The 17618-nt window shown below is 44.9% G+C and overlaps 1 protein-coding gene across 1 annotated transcript in view; it reads right to left on the bottom strand.

The window, feature by feature from the left end:
• Window positions 1–4128: 4128 nt before the first annotated feature.
• Window positions 4129–17618, bottom strand: part of LOC144485918 (glutamate-rich protein 6) — a 55563-nt gene continuing 42073 nt past the window's right edge. Inside the window, exons 10-14 of the mRNA XM_078203985.1 lie at window positions 16428–16588; window positions 12552–12619; window positions 8565–8704; window positions 6463–6548; window positions 4129–4288 (exon numbers count right to left, since the gene is read on the bottom strand). Coding sequence (XP_078060111.1) covers window positions 4129–4288; window positions 6463–6548; window positions 8565–8704; window positions 12552–12619; window positions 16428–16588 — 615 coding nt within the window. The remainder of the gene's footprint in view (window positions 4289–6462; window positions 6549–8564; window positions 8705–12551; window positions 12620–16427; window positions 16589–17618) is intronic.

Here is a 17618-nt window from a genome sequence, read left to right as displayed (position 1 = left end):
CACTTTAACCTGTTGTTGTGAGACTTCTTACTGTGCCCTTAACCCAGGAGGTGGTGGTGGTAGAGGGGAGGTACAGGAGGTTTTGTTCACAACCAAAACTGATCCTGCTGCCCCTCAACCACCAGCTCACATTCCATAAGCCTTTTGGCTGGATAGTGGGAACCCCTCATCCACAGAAGGCCATTCAGCCCATCATATCTGCACAGGTTCTTTGGAAGAACTATGCAATAAGCCTCAATCATCGACTTCCTTCCCATAGCCCTACAAATATTTTATTTTCAAAAATATTGCGTATAGTATACCCTGCATCCTTTGCAAAGCTCCTGTTGAATCTGCTTCCAGTGCCCAGTTAGATCATGATTCCCAGGTCGTAACAACTTGCTGCATGAAAACCTCCCTCCTCATCCCAGCTCTGGATTTTTTTTTGCCAACTATTTTAAATTGAACCCAAGCACTTGTTAGGGAGGTGCAAAGTTGCAGCCCTGAGTGACAAGTCTTCCAATTGGTTCAGTGGCGATTCTCAGCTCCTCCATCCTGAGACTGGACATCTTAGACCTACAAAAAAAAAACCTACATTGCAGCATGGGATGGAGTGATATAGGATGATTCCATAATCCGACACCCGTGTTGAGACAGAAGGAGTGCAAATTACAGTGGAAACCTGTCATTTTTCTTCTGTTCAAGAATCCATAGAATCATAGAATTCCTACAGTGCAGAAGGAGTCCATTTGGCCCATCAAAGCTGCACCGACTCTTCGACAGAGCATCTCACCCAGGCCCTCTCCCCCATATTTACCCCACTAATTCCCCAAATCAATACGTCTTGGGACACTAATGGACAATTTAGCATAGCCAATCCACCTAACGTGCACATCTTTGGGTGGCACGGTGGCACAGTGGTTAGCACTGCTGCCTCACAGCGCCAGGGACCCAAGTTCAATTCTGGCCTCGGGTCACTGTCTATGTGGAGATTGCACATTCTTCCCAAATCTGCGTGGGTTTCCTCCGGGTGCTCCGGTTTCCTCCCACATTCCAAAGATGTGCGGGTTAGGTTAATTGGCCATGCTAAATTGACCCAAGTGTCAGGGGATGAGCAGGGTACATATGTGGGGTTACAGGAATAGGGGCTGGGTGGGATTGTGGTCGGTGCAGACTCAATGGGCCGAATAGTCTCCTTCTGCACTGTAGGAATTCTATGAAGATCTTTGGACTGTGGCAGGAAACCGGACCACCCGGAGGAAACCAACACGGCCACAGAGAGAATCTGCAAACATGCACAGACAGTCACCTAAGGCCAGAATTGAACTTGGGGTCTGGGTGCTGTGAGACAGCAGTGCTAACCTCTGTGCCACTGTCAAGATTTTAACACGTGGAAAATCGTGTGGAGAGCACCTAGGATTTCCTGATGATGTGCCTCCAGCGGATTATCCCCAGTGGGAAGCAATGGCTTGCAGTATCACCTCTTTGAGTTAATTAAATAAATTGCAAAGTTCTTTCTTTCTGACCTTTATCTTCAAGTCACTGGACTGTTGCTGTGATTTTCAAATGAATGGGAGGGATCAGAATTGGGAGGAATGAACATGGCAGAGAAAATCATACAGGAGAATTAAACATGCTGACGACTTTATTCCCAATTCCTATGTTTACCTTCAGTTTTGTTCCCACTTTGAATTTTGCTTGCTTCCCCATAGCGAGAAAACTGATAAAAATCCGATCCTGCTGTAGAATTCTGACACCAATGTTTTCATTTAACGATATGAAGATTGGTTTAAACGGTGCAAAGAGAAGGGGGGTTAGGTGGTCTCTCCAACACCAGCGCTTTACTCGGGAGCCTTGCTTATTCAAATACTGGCCGCCAATGGCATTCATGTTTATCCTGTGGACGAAACAAGAGGGATAGGAGTCATTGCCTAACAATATGTTCACCAGTCACGTGTTAAAGCTTGAGCAAGAATGGTGTATATTTATGTGGCAGCGTTAACATCAGGAAATGTCCCAAAGAAGCATTATTAAAAGCAAAGGCCCCAATCTTGTACCTAACCTCGCGCAGACGGCAATGTGGGCACAAAATATTGTGAGATTCGGAAAACGAGAATCTCACCGGCAAGATCTCATTTTCTCATTCTCCCTGTGCTCCGCAGGTGATGTAACAAGGTTTTATTTTATTCATTCGTGGGACATGGGTGTCACTGGCTGGCCAGCATTTATTGCCCATCCCTGGTTGCCCTTGGAGGGCAGTTGAGAGTCAACCAAATTGCTGTGGCTCTGGAGTAGGCCAGACCAGGTAAGGATGGCAGATTTCCTTCCCTAAAGGATGTTGGTGAACCAGATGGCTTTTTCCGACAATCGGCAATGGTTTCATGATCATCAGTAGATTCTTAATTCCAGATTTTTTTTTCATTGAATTCAAATTCCACCAGCTGCCATGGTGGCCATTCGAACCCGGGTCCCCAGAGCATTAGCTGAGTTTCTGAATTAATAGTCTAGCAATAACACCACTAGGCCATCGCCACCCTCCCCCACCCAGGAAGATCAGGAACCTCGTTTCAATAAATTTAAATGTAATTAGCAGGCATTTTCACCCCGCTCATTTGTCGGCGAGTTTTACAACTGCTTTTTAATAAATGTGAAGCAGGCAAAGAGAACCTGTCAGAAGCACACAGCTAAGTATCGTTTCTTGCGCGCTATACAGGCAATACATACCGTTCATAAAGTGCATGGAGAAAAAGGACAAGGATAGGGTGCAGACTATAGTGTTGCAGTTACAGCTAGGGTGAAGAGAAAGTTCAGCTTAATATATAATAGGATCATTCAAAAGTCTGATGGCAGCAGGGAAGAAGCTATTCTTGAGTTGGTTGGTACGTGACCTCAGACATTTTGATTTGATTTGATTTATTATTGTCACACGTATTAGTATACAGTGAAAAGTATTGTTTCTTGCGCGCTATACAGACAAGCATACTGTTCATAGAGAAGGAAAGGAGAGAGTGCAGAATGTAGTGTTATAGTCATAGCTAGGGTGTAGAGAAAGATCAACTTAGTGCGAGGTAGGTCCATTCAAAAGCCTGATGGCAACAGGGAAGAAGCTGTTCTTGAGTCAGTTGGTACGTGACCTCAGACCATTGTACCTTTTTCCCGACGGAAGAAGGTGAAAGAGAGAATGTCCGGGTTGCGTGGGGTCCTTGATTATGCTGGCTGCTTTTCCGAGGCAGCAGGAAGTGTAGACAGAGTCAATGGGTGGGAGGCTGGTTTGGGTGATGGACTGGGCTTCGTTCACAACCCTGTGTAGTTTCTTGTGGGATTTCATGTGAACCACATGTAAACCAACCATCTCAGAAATGGTTAAAAACAAGCTCTCGAGAGGGAAGAAAAATCCCTTTGGACAGGAAAGAATATTCACTGTGAGAAAAAGCACCTGGATCCACATGACCATCAATTGCTTTGGAAACATAATGGCCGGTATCTTACTGCCCTGCCTGCCGCGGGAATCGGAGCGGGTGAGGGGCGGACCATGGGAAGGTCCGTTGACCTCGGGCGGGATTTTACGGTTTCGGGATGAGCGAGGCCGGAAAGTCCTCCCAGTGTATTTTCTTCAAAAAAGAACCACAATTGGAATTATAAATCATAAATGGTTTGATATCTCAACAATCAGTTGAACTGACGATTGTAGCAGAGTAGGCACCCAACTTACAGCACCCTGGTACAGCGGTTAGCATTGCTGCCTCACAGCGCCAGAGACCCGGGTTTAATTCCGGCCACGGGTCACTGTCTGTGTGGAGTCTGCATGTTCTCCCCATGTCTGTGTGGGTTTCCTCTGGATGCTCCGGTTTCCTCCCACAGTCCAAAGATGTGCGTGTTGGGTTGATTGGCTATGCTAAATTGACCCTAGTGTCGGCGGGACTAGCAGGGGAAATATGTGGGATTTTTGGGGATAGGGCCTGGGTGGGATGGTTGTCGGTACAGACTCGATGGGCTGAATGGCCTCCTTCTGCACTGTAGGGATTCTATGATTCTATGAGTAGGTTCAGCAGATTGTCAGCTCATGGAATAAACAACTAATCAAAGACTCTGTTCATCTTTGAAGTGGATAAGAGTTTGAGTGAGTTTTAATCATGAAGTTTAAATGACCTACCAGACCACCCCATTTGGGTGATAGCAGGTGCACCTCCCATAGGAGGTAAAGACCGCTCGAATTGCTGGTTCATCTGCTCTGTCTTCCTGCACGATACAGCAAATCTTTTTCTGTTGGTCGGTAAAAATCTGAACGGCCAAATTTCCAGAGGGGTAGCTTATTGTTGTTAAGGAAAACAAGGCAATCAAACCTTAGAGGTTTTTGACCTGAAACAAGATCTGGGATAGGGTTAACAACGTAAATACATTCCCTGGGCCCGGTTTGGACCTCAGCCTGGGGTATGCTAGCTACTCGGAGCCAGGGCAGCAATAGCACTGCTACACCCAGCATCAGGAAGGAACAACTATCTCTGAGTCATGACCCTTCGCCCGTCCTGACAACTTGTTTCACTCTCCAGAGATGCTGAGTGTTCCCAGTATTTCTGCTTTAATTTCAGATTTCCAGCATCCGCACTACTTTGCTCTTTCTGCCTGCTGTCTGGTGAGTCTCGCTGGGAAATGGACAATCAGCGGGCGATGGTTGAGTGCAGATTCCTGCTGTGCACCTTGAATACCCAAGCAGCCTGCTCTGTGCATCCACACACCCCCAGTGGGAAATAGCACTTGGGCAGATCCTTGTGAAAAGTACCTTGCTCCCCTCTGCCCTCCCAAACCCCTGCATGAGTCACTGGGGTTGAAATTGGTCATTGGCAGCAGTGGGAAGCAGAGGATTGTCAGCCAGTATTACACTGTGCCCAAATTTCCTTGCCACCAATGTCATTGGCTAAGAGAAATGGGACATAGTGTAAAGGCAGGTTTGTGTTGAGCCTGTTTCGTGCTACAGCTGTAGACCAATTTCACCCTCTTTGGCCTTAGTGAGGTGCGGAGAAATATCTATTTAAAATAACCAGCTTGACAACGGCAACTGGATCCTGCCATTCACACCTCCTCTAAATACATCTTTTACTTTTAATACTATTCCCTTTGCTCTTGCATCATGAAACATTTTGTCATTAATCCCCTCCTGTCCCTCCTATCACAGGTCTTCCCTCTTGTTCTTCTTTCCACACTGCCACGTGCGCAAATTGCATTTCCGTTTTTTTACAGTTCTACATTAGCGGCATACAGGGTGGCACGGTAGCACAGTGGTTAGCACTGCTGCTTCACAGCTCCAGGGACCTGGGTTCGATTCCCGGCTTGGGTCACTGTCTGTGTGGAGTTTGCACATTCTCCCCGCGTCTGCGTGGGTTTCCTCCGGGTGCTCCGGTTTCCTCCCACAGTCCAAAGATGTGCGGGTTAGGTTGACTGGCCATGCTAAAATTGCCCCTTAGTGTCCTGGGATGCGTAGATTAGAGGGATTAGTGGGTAAAATATGTAGGGATATGGAGGTAGGGCCTGGGTGGGATTGTGGTCGGTGCAGACTCGATGGGCCGAATGGCCTCTTTCTGTACTGTAGGGTTTCTATGATTTCTATGATACATAGAAACTAGAAGCAGGAGGAGGCCATTCGGCCCTCCGAGCCTGCTCAGCCATTCATTATGATCATGGCTGATCATCAAATTCAATATCCCGATCCCCCCCTTCCCCCCATATTCCTTGATCCCTTTAGCCCCAAGAGCTCTATCTAATTTCTCCTCGAAATCAGGCAACGTTTTGGCCCCAACTACATTCTGTGATAGTGAATTCCACACATTCTGATGAAAGATTATTGAGCTGTTAACTCTGTTTCTCTCTCCACAGATGCTGCTGAACCGGCTGCGTATTTCCAGCATTTTCATTTTTTATTAACAATTGCGTTAATATAGCACACAAAGGATTTGATTGAAGTGTTTATAAGACCGTAAGATATAGGAGCGGAATGAGGCCACTCGGCCCATCGAGTCTGCTCCGCCATTCAATCATGGCTGATATGATTCTCATTCCCATTCTCCTGTCTTCTTCCCGTAACCCTTGATCCCCTTATTGATCAAGAACCTATCTATCTCTGAATTAAATACACTCAATAACCTGACCTCCACAGCCCTCTGTGGCAATGAGTTTCACAGATTCACCACCCTCTGGCTGAAGAAATTTCTCCTCATCTCAGTTTTAAAGGAGCGTCCCTTCACTCTGAGGATGTGCCCTCTGGTTCTAGTCCCTCCCACTAGTGGGAACATCCTGTCCATGTCCACTCTATCCAGGCCTCTCAGTATTCTGTAAGTTTCAATTAGATCCCCCTTCATCCTTCTAAACTCCATCGAATACAGACCCAGAGCTTTTGGATTGAGGGGACTATTGCACATCCTATTTTTCTCAATGAATTACAGCCAGCACCAAATACTCTTCAGTCTCTGCACCTTTCACAAAGGATACAATATCTGAGCCATTCCATCTGGAAACGCCGTAAGAAACTTATTCCCGTTCTTGTAGTACTTCACCATGAACGAGGATGGAAGATCCTTTACAAAAGGGTAAAGATTCAACAAAGGTGAAAGTTTTAATCTACGTTTACCCCAAAGCTTCACAGAGGCATATCAATGAGGGAGAGCTCAATTGGTTCAGTTGCATACTTTCTGGCTCACAACACCAGAGGGAGCACTTCCTGCATGTGCACAGTGTTGATCTCAGTGTCAGCTGCTGCATTCAAACTAACAAGTTGGCTCGACACAGACTAACAACACTGAGTGGTCCTGAACCAATTGCACCTTCTGGTATCCACTTTATCTATCATTTGCCAACAGCTCCCACTATAAAAGATGCTTCTCTAACAAGTAAGTGAAAGATGAAGATATAAATCAGGAAATTTTTAGTAAATTAGATTCCCAACTTCCAATGCCTTATAGACTTTGGAAAATTGATTGTAATGCTTCTCAATAAAAATCAACAAAGATTATTTTGAACAAAACAATCAAGATGAAACTTCTTATCACTTGTAGGGTTCAAAACGATGTCCCTAGGTTTAAAGGTAAGGTAAAGTCGCCATAGTCTTAGATGACCATAGGCTGCTCTCCCCTTTAAGGGGGATAGCTGACTGGTGGTAATTTAACCTGAGGATCACCACACCTTAGGCAAGGGGCAAAGTTGATAAAATGGGCTTTCATGAATAACCTAGGATTAAGGGTCTGATATTCATCCAACTGAGCTACCTGGACACAGGGTCTTAAGAGGCTGGGGGAAATAAGCTTATTTATTTTGTTTGTTCTCGTGGTCTGATTTTTTAATAGATTGTGGTAAACTAATTGGTGCTGTGTGTGGACTGGGGAGTTGGGGGATTGATCCCTCTATGGATTCAGCTCTGATGTAGAAAAATTCAATCCTGCGCCAGTATCAGGACGTCAGAGGCCACATTGTGAGTGGAGTGCACACACACAATTGTTGCTGCCGCACTTTAACTCAGCAGCGGGAGTTAGTGAATACTGATATAGTGAGGCACCTCAGACCATCCTGCCAATATAAGTATCTCCCACCATTACTGAGACATTTCAAAAGAACTTGCAACATTTAATAATTGGAAATCTCTTGAGATTTAGGAGGTTGTCTATTTCAATCTTGGAGTTCTCCCTGAGAGTTTCTGCACATGGGATCACTCACACTCTTTGTGAAACAAATTCTGTATTGACTTGTGTATTTATGGAGTTTTGTCTTCTATCTACGCTTTCTGATTTTGGAGATTTGTAGGTGATGGAAATATAGATTTATTTATCACCCTGAAAACTCGCATTTTTCAGAATTATTTCATGGAATGTGGGCGTCACTGGCAAGGACAACAGAAGCCGGAATTTTACCGGCACGTCTGCCCCGATTCTGGGGACGGGCGAGGCTCGGAGAACGGCATTCTCCAGTGGCCTCGGGCGGGATCGTACGAACCTCGGGCGGACATGCCGATAAAATTCCACCCAAGGAGTCAACTGCTTTGCTGTGGGACTGGAGTTCCTTAAGTTACACATGTTGCATCATATAGAGGAGTTCCTCCTAAGGAGTGCTCTTAGCATAGAATGGTTTTGAAGGTTTATGGGGGGGGGGCGACACGGTGGCACAGTGGTTAGCACTGCTGCCTCACAGCGCTAGGGACCTGGGTTCGATTCCCGGCTTGGGTCACAGTCTGTGTGGAGTTTGCACATTCTCCCCGTGTCTGCGTGGGCTTCCTCCGGGTGCTCCAGTTTCCTCCCACAGTCTGAAAGACGTGCTGGTTAGGGTGCATTGACCCAAACAGGCGCCGGAGTGTGGCGACTAGGAGAATTTCACAGTAACCTCATTGCAGTGTTAATGTAAGTGTTACTTGTGACTAATAAATAATAAATATACGCTGAGAAGGATAAAGGAAGAATGGGGGGAGAGGAGACTTGAATGGAGCATGAACACTGGAATGGAACAGTTGGTTCAAATGGTCTCTTTCTGCAAGGTACATTATGTGTGCTATTATGTAAAATTCTCTCAATAAACACTCATATGTGACTAAACATCTCTACGCATACCTTGTTCCAACTGAATATATCATCCCCTGCTTCTGTTAAAATATTATCCCAATCTCCATCGTCCACATGGGTTTCTTTTAAGGTCACGAAATCCAATGAAGTCGATAAGTGAAAGGTAATTGTAGTCAGCTTTTTTGGTCCTTGATTCAAGATGGTGGAGAGTGAGGCAACAGAGGAAAGAAACTGGAGATAATTCAAAACAGCCAACATACCCAGCATACCCCTGGCCTACTCCTGCTCCTCTGTTCCAACGTTCCTTACAACCTGGAACTTATCATTGAGTCATAGAGATATACAGCCCGGAAACAGGCCCTTCCTTCGGCCCAACTTGTCCATGCCAACCAGGTTTCTTAAACTGAACTAGTCCCATTTGCCTGCATTTTGCCCATATCCCTCTAAACCTTTCCCATCCAGGTAACTGTCCAAATGCCCAGGGCAGCATGGTGGCACAGTGGTTAGCACTGCTGTCTCACAGTGCCAGGGACCAGGTTCAATTCTGGCCTCGGGTCACTGTCTGTGTGGAGTCTGCACATTCTCCCCTTGCCTGTGTCGGTTTCCTCCGGGTGCTCCAGTTTCCTCCCACAGTCCAAAGATGTGCAGGTTAGGTGGATTGGCCATGTTAAATTGCCTCTTAGTGTCCCAAGATGTGTAAATTAGGGGGATTAGCGGGGTAAATACTTGTGGTTATGGGGAACAGGTCTGGGTGGGATTGCCCCTTAGTGTCAGGGGGATTACACGGGGTTACAAGGATAGGGCTTGGGTGGGATTGTTGTCAATGCAGGCTCGATGGGCCGCATGGCCGCCTTCTGCACTGTAGGAATTCTATGAATGCCTTTAAAATGTAGTAATTGTAACCACCTCTACCACCTCCTCTGGCAGCTCATTCCATTCACGCACCACCCTCTGTGTGAAAAAGTGGTCCCTTTCAAATCTTTCCCCCCTCACCTTAAACCGATCTTTCCCCTTTAGTTTTGGACTCCCGTACCGTGGGGAAAAGACCATGGCTACTTACCTTTTCCATACCCCTCATGATTTCATAAACCTCCATCCCGACTCCCATTTCTGGTCAGGGATTATTAGTCCAGCAGAGAGCATAACATGATACACAGCTCCTGATCACCTTAGATGGAAAACTGCAAGTTTGTGATTCCCTCGAGATTCTCTTCTGCCAAATCACCTTTTGCAAGGTGAAAGTTAAATTCAGCCAGACTGAGCCTCTGGAGCGTGACATTCCTGTCTACAGTCCACATTTCCAAGTAGCAAGTCTCAGTTGCAGTCTCTTGGCATGTGCTTTTAGGTTGAAGGTTGTATTGAAATTGGGTCTCGGAGTCTTGGAACCACCTGTTCTCTGGAATCCACCCCATTTACACCGCAGAGTGATTTCAGTCACAAGCTATAAATGATCCTGCCTTTTGACACATAAGATCAGAAGGACTAGGAGCCAGAGCAGACCAGAAGATTCTTCGAGCCTATTCCATTATTCAATAACATCATGGCTGTCCGTCATCAATTCTACTTTCCTGCCCTATCCCACGACTCCCTTGAAGTCCAAAGACCTCAGTCTTGGAAGCTGAAAAGCAGAGCCATTTGGGTTTGGGAACTTTTTGAGTGAAAAAAATCCTCATCTCAATCAAGGCCCAACTCTTTATCCTGACACTGTGTCCCTAGTTCTAGACACTCCAACCAGAGGATTCAATCTCTTGGCATCTATCCTGTCAAGCCTCAAACAAATCTGAGTGTTGGTCTTTATGGAGGAAGATACAAAAAAGAACTCCCAGAAATACTAAAGAATCAAAGGACTGGCAAGAATGAGAAACTGAACAAATTAATTTTAGTAAAGTGTGACACTCAAGAAATTAATGGGACTGGAAACTGATAAATCCCCTGGACCTTATTATCTACATCCCAGAATGTTGAACAAGATGACTGTAAGGATAGTGACGCAGTGGTGGTTATCTTCCAAATTTCTGTAGATTCTGAAACACCAACGCCTCTACTTTCCCAGGAGGCCAAGGAAATTTGGCATGTCAGCTACGACTCTCACCAATTTCTACAGATGCACCATAGAAAGCATTCTTTCTGGTTGTACCACAGCTTGGTATGCCTCCTGCTCTGCCCAAGACTGCAAAAAACTACAAAGGATTGTGAACGTAGCCCAATCCATCACGCAAACCAGCTTCCCATCCATTGACTCTGTTCACACTTCCCACTGCCTCGGAAAAGCAGCCAGCATAATTAAGAACACAACGCACATTCTCTCTTCCACCTTCTTCTGTCAGGAAAAAGATACAAGTCTGAGATCATGTACCAACCTACTCAGGAACAGCTTCTTCCCTGCTGCCTTCAGACTTTTGAATGGTCCTATCACATATTAAGTCGATCTTTCTCCACATCCTATCGGTAACTGTAACACTACATTCTGCACCCTCTCCTTTTCCTACTTCCCTATGTACTCTATGAACAGTATGCTCTGTCTGTATAGCGCGCAAGAAACAATACTTTTCACTGTATCCCAATACATGTGACAATAATAAATCAAATCAAATCAAAACAGTTCCTGAAGATGGACCACGTGCTGGAAAATGGGATTAGAATAGTTGGGTGGTTTGTCTTTGACCATTGTAGACACAATGGACCAAAAAAACCTTTTTCTATGCTGTATACCTCCGTTTATTTATTCATGAGTGTCATGAGTAGGCTTACATTAACACTGCAATGAAGTTACTGTGAAAATCCCCAAGTTGCCATACTCTGGTGTCTGTTCGGATACACTGAGGGAGAATTTAGCATGGCCAATGCATCTAACCAGTACGTCTTTCAGACTGCGGGAAGAAACCGGAGCACCCGGAGGAAACCCACGCAGACACGGGGAGGGCACGCAGACTCTGCACAGACAGTGATCCGAGCTGGGAATCGAACCCGGCTGGCTGGCATTGTGAGGCAGCAGTGCTAACCACTGTGCCACCGTGCCCCTGTTGGAAGGTAGCAGATGTAACCACATTATTGAAGAAAGGAGAGGAGAGAGGAGGACCACAGACCTGTTAACCCGACACCAGCAGTAGGGAAATTGTTGCAAACGATTATAAAGCATGTGACAACTGGATAATTGACTGCTGCACTGCATGCTAACTGACTGTGTCGCTTACAGGCAGACACCCAAGTTTCTCTGAAAATCTACATTTAAAGGTTTATCACCATCTAAAAAATGTTCTGCTTTTCTATCCTTCCTGCCAAGAAAAACATTTCACCATGTTATACTCCATCTGCCACCTGATTGCCCACTCTATCCCATTACAGCCTCTTTGTGTCCTGCTCATAGTTTAATGTTCATAGAATCATAGAATCCCTACAGTGCAGAGGGAGCCCATTTGGGCCATTGAGCCTGAACTGATCCTCTGACAGAGTATCTTACCCAGACCCTCTCCCCCACCCTATCCCCGTAATCCCACACATTTACCCCGGTTAATGCATCTAACTTACACATTTTGAGACACTAAGGGGCAATTCAGCATGGCCAATCCCCCTAACTTGCACATCTTTGGACTATGGGAGGAAACCTGAGCACCTGGAGGAAACCGACACAGGCAAGGGGAGAACGTGCAAACTCCACGCAGTCACCTAAGGCTGGAATTGAATCCGGGTCCCTGGAGCTGTGAGGTGCTGTGCCACCTTGTCACCCCATAACTTCCACATAACTTTGTATTTTCAGCTAACTTAGAACTCTCAACAAACTCATTAATATAAATTGTTAATAGCTGGGGCCTCAGCACTGATCCTTGGCACCTCACTTGTCACAGCCTGGCAACTTGAAAATGTCCTGTTTACCTCTAAACTGTGCTTCCTAACCATTAACCAATCCCCAATTCAATCTATCATCCCCAACTTTATGAACCTTTACCAGAGTCACAAATATAAAATATACAAATAAAATGAAGCATTTAAACCCACAAGGAAAGTAAAATCTGAACCGTGTGAGGAGAAACCTACCAGCAGAAAGTCGGTGTTGATTTTCTTTTGTCTTTTTCATCATTTTTTCCATTTCTCTGTCACGTAACCTGGCAAAGCAAAACAGAAACATTGAAGTTTGACCAACTAACATAAAAGATACATACAAACATACGAACACAAGAATTAGGAGCAGGCGTCGGCCATTGGTATGAGGAGCATCTGAGGAGTGTTTGAGGACTCTGGGTCTATAATCGATGGAGGGGGGAATCTCATTGAAGCTTACAGAATACTGAAAGGCCTGGATAGAGAGGACAAGGGGAAGGAGTTTCCACTAGTCGGAGAGACCAGGACCCAAGGGCACAGCCTCAGAGCAAAGGGATGACCCTTTAGAACTGAGATGAGGAGGAATTTCTTCAGCTAGAGGGTGGTGAATCTGTGGAATTCATTGTCACAGAAGGCTGTGGAGGTCAAGTCATTGAGTATATTTAAGACAGAGATCGATAGGTTCTGGATTGTTAAGGAGATCAAGGATTATGGAGAAAAAACGTGAGAATAGGGTGTGAAATTTATCAGCCATGATTGAATGACGGAGCAGACTAGATGAATGGCCTAATTCTGCTCCTATATTGAATGGTCTTATGTTCTTATTCGGTTCTTTGAGCCTGCTCCGCCATTCAGTAAAATCATGGCTGATCTGATTGTAACCACAACTCCACCTTCCTGCCAACCCCCGATAACCTTTCACCCCCTTGTTCATCAAGAATCTCTCTTGCTCTGCTTTAAACATATTCAAAGACTCTGCTTCCACTGCCTTTTGAGGAAGAGAGTTCCAGAGACTCACCGTCCTCTGAGAGAAAACATTTCTCCTCATCTCCGTCTTAAATGAGCAACCCCTTATTTTTAAGTCGTGACCCTCGAGTTCTAGACTCTCCGACAAGGGGAAACGTCCTCTCCACATCCACCCTGTCAATACCCTTCAGGATCTTAAAGGTCTCGATCAAGTTGCCTCTTACTCTTCTAAACTCGAGTGGATACAGACCTAACCTCTCCAACCTTTCCTCAGAAGACAATCCGCCCATTCCTGGTGTTAGTCTAGTATTCTCTGAACTGCCAATACGGTACTGCAATTCACCAAAGATCCTAAGACAGCATCTTCCAAACCCATGACCACTTCCATCTAGAAGGACAAGGGCAGCAGATACATGGGAACACCACCACCTGGAGGTTCCCTTCCAAGCCACTCACCATCCTGACTTTTTGATTTGATTTGATTTATTATTGTCACATGTATTAACATACAGTGAAAAGTATTGTTTCTTGCACGCTGTACAGGCAAAGCATACCGTTCATAGAGAAGGAAACGAGAGAATGTAGTGTTACAGTCATAGCTAGGATGTAGAGAAAGATCAACTTAATGCAAGGTAGGTCCATTCAAAAGTCTGACAGCAGCAGGGAAGAAGCTGTTCTTATGTCGGTTGGTACGTGACCTCAGACTTTTGTATCTTTATCCCGACGGAAGAAGGTGGAAGAGAGCATGTCCGGGGTCCTTAATTATGCGAGTTGTTTTGCCGAGGCAGCGGGAAGTGTAGACAGAGTCAATGGTTGGGAGGCCATTTTGCAAATATATCGCCATTTCTTCACAGTCGCTGGGTTAAAATCCTGGAATTCCCTCCCTAACGGCATTGTGGGTCAACCCACAGCACATGGACTGCAGCGATTCAAGAAGGCAGCTCACCACCACCTTCTCAAGGGGACCTAGGGATGGGCAATAAATGCTGGCCCAGCCAGCGACTCCCATGTCCCACGAATGAATAAAAAAAGATACACAATATTCCTGATCTGATCTCAAAGCCTTTAGGGTAGCAGTAAAATTGATGAAAGTTATCTGTAAGCAAAGCATTTTTGTACCTGAGGAGGTATTATCTTAAAATTAAAAATCTAGTCTCCACATACATCTGGGGCAGGATTCCCACCCCTCCTACCACCCTGTGGAAGCAGCCCACCATTGGCCAACAATGGGAATATTCAGTTCCATTGCTGTCAGCGGGGTTCCTACTGTTCGCGCTCTTCACCGCAGGGAATGGCCAGAAAATCCCACCCCGGTATAAATCTAACTTCCAGTTTTGGTCATACAGTTGTGTCAACTTTTCTCCATTTTCACAGTAATTATCACCACCAATGAGGCCACCACAACATTTCCTTGGCTTCACTCCAGAGAAAGTTCAATGCTCCCAATAAATTGGCTTTCGCAGCTGCTGCCAGCTTTGCTATTTAGTTATCAGTAATAATAAATCAGAGTATTGTACAAATATCAGTGTGTGTGAGGTTAAAATGGGAACTGAATTAATTCACTAGTCCAGGTATTATCCTGCTCTCTACCATTAGGACTACGCGTGGTCCCGAATCTTAATATGAATAAAAAACCCATGGGGGAATGGACTAATCTACCTCCAAACAAAACAGAAATAATGCTTTTAAAAGACTTGTGAACAAATTAATCAGCTAATATTGATCACACAGTGTTATGAAAGTGTGCAAATGATATGTATGTATATTGTGTGTCTTTTTTATGTTTTAGGAGTATGTTTCAAAGTTCAGCTTTTTTCTACAGGTAGTCAGTATGTCTGGTAGGAATACAGCTCAGATGCTGGGAGAGCAGAATAATTGCTCATTTCAATCCTGCAACCTTAAGTAGAGTTAATGGACTTTTGTTTACTTAAATTCCTTGGGATTTCAGATTAGAATGATTGACAGGGTCATGTGATGTTCTGGTTAATGTGCAAACATGCATTTGTAATGGAAAGAAACAGGCTTTTGCAGAAAGGCTTTGGAGTTTGGCTGTTCGGGTTGAAGTTAGGAGAGAGTTTTGCAGGCTTCTTAAAGCTCTATTACCAGAATTTTACGGTCCTGCCCACCACGGGAATTGGAATGGATGAGGGGTGGACCATGGAACGGTCCATTGACCTCGGGCAGGATTTTATAGTTTCGGGATGAGTGAGGCCGTAAAACTCCGCTTTATATCTCTCTGAAAACGCAACAGCTGTCTACGCTCATTATAGTAAGTATATTTGTGATTGCTAACTATATTCAAAGTGGGTTTTAAATCTGTAAGAAGAATGTTGCTTATTTGGAACTGAAAGATAGAAATTAGAGTTGTTTCTTTTCATAGTTAAAGATTGTTCAACTGTTAAGAGTTAAGCTGCTTCATTTTGCGAGAGTTATATATAAGCTGTGTTATGAATAAAGCTTGTTTTGATAAAAGATCCATAATTTGGCAGTGGAATTACTCCTGGAGGAAGTATCCTTTCCTCACATTTATACCAAAATAGAAAAATTGTTGGGGTCTAGTCTGGCTTCATAATGTACTTGAGGATTTTGTCCAGGACACTATGGGAGAGATGATGGCCTAGAGGTATTATTGCTAGATTATTAATCCAGAAACTCAGCTAATGTTCTGGAGACCCGAGTTCGAATCCCACCATGGCAGATGGTGGAATTTGAATTCCGCAAAAAATATCTGGAATTAAGAATCTATTGATGACCATGAAACCATTGTCGATTGTCGGAAAAATCCATCTGGTTCAATAATGCCCTTTAGGGAAGGAAATCTTCCACCCTTACCTGGTCTACATGTGACTCTAGAGCCACAGCAATGTGGTTGACTCTCAACTGCCCTCTGAGCAAGGACAACTAGGGATGGGCAATAAATGCTGGCCAGTCAGCGACGCACGTGACCCACAAATTAATAAAACACTAACAGTAGTCATCTAGTTGTGTCATTTTCCAACAATTGAATTGGCTGCAGCGAATCATGTGATCAGCCTGATTATTTTGTGTTTTATTGACAATAAGGAATATTGCTCCAAGTTGAGTTTCGAAACGAAACATAAACAGATACGAGAGGGAGTAAATGACCTCATTGCTGCTTTCTCCTTGGCTTGTTCCCTCTCGATTAGGCTGCTAAACGGGAGGTGAGGCGAGATATCAATCATTTCCAAACTGGTTTTCAATCTCGTTAGTTCTTCTTCCCTCATGAGGAACTCAAACAAGTCCTGATATTGTTTACAGCAGAAGAGCTGCAAAGGAATCAAAAGAAATCGCACACTCGTTAAAGGTTTGTAAGTTTCACCATAGACAGCATTAGCTGCTGTGATTTATTTATATCCAACAGAAAAGCCTTTTCAGTTTTAAAGTTTATTTATTGGTGTCACAAATAGGCTTACATTAACACTGCAATGAAGTTACTGTGAAAATCCCATGGTCGCCACACTCCGGCGCCTGTTTGGGTACACTGAGGAAGAATTTAGCACGGCCAATGCACCTAACCAGCTCGTCTTTCGGACTGGGAGGAAATCGGAGCACCCGGAGGAAACCCACACAGACACAGGCAGATAGGATTAGCTACTTAAAGTTTATTTATTAGTCAAAAGTAAGGCTTACATTAACACTGCAATGAACTTACTGTGAAATTCCCCTTGTCACCACATTCTGGTGCCTGTTCGGGTCAATGCACCTCTAACCAGCATGTCTTTCAGACTGTGGGAGGAAACTGGAGCACCCGGAGGAAACCCATGCAGACACGGGGAGAATGTGCAAACTCCACACAGACTGATCCAAGCTGGGAATCGAACCCGAGTCCCTGGCGCTGTGAGACAGCAGTGCTAACCACTGTGCCACCCAAAACATCACATTATTCTGCGACGCATTGTGAGGTTGGAGTGGAGGGACCGTGGATTCATATGCATGGGTTTCCGCATGTTTTTTTTTCTTGATCTGAGTCTCATTCAGGGAGACACTAAGCAACAGCAAATATTTCATCAACGGGGAAAATAAACCTCGCAGGAGTGAGAAACTTCTATATCTCTCCTGAGAGCTAGGTTGGGATTGATGTCGGGAGATGCCTGGATGCAGTCTGTTCTGAAGCTGAGTTGAATAGAACATAGAACATAGAACATTACAGCGCAGAACAGGCCCTTCGGCCCACGATGTTGCACCGACCAGTTAAAAAAAAAAAAAACTGTGACCCTCCAACCTAAACCAATTTCTTTTCGTCCATGAACCTATCTACGGATCTCTTAAACGCCCCCAAACTAGGCGCATTTACTA

This window comes from Mustelus asterias, chromosome 3 (genome assembly GCF_964213995.1).
Source record: "Mustelus asterias chromosome 3, sMusAst1.hap1.1, whole genome shotgun sequence".
Taxonomy (NCBI): Eukaryota; Metazoa; Chordata; class Chondrichthyes; order Carcharhiniformes; family Triakidae; genus Mustelus; species Mustelus asterias.
This window is presented reverse-complemented; position numbering and strand designations above follow the sequence as displayed.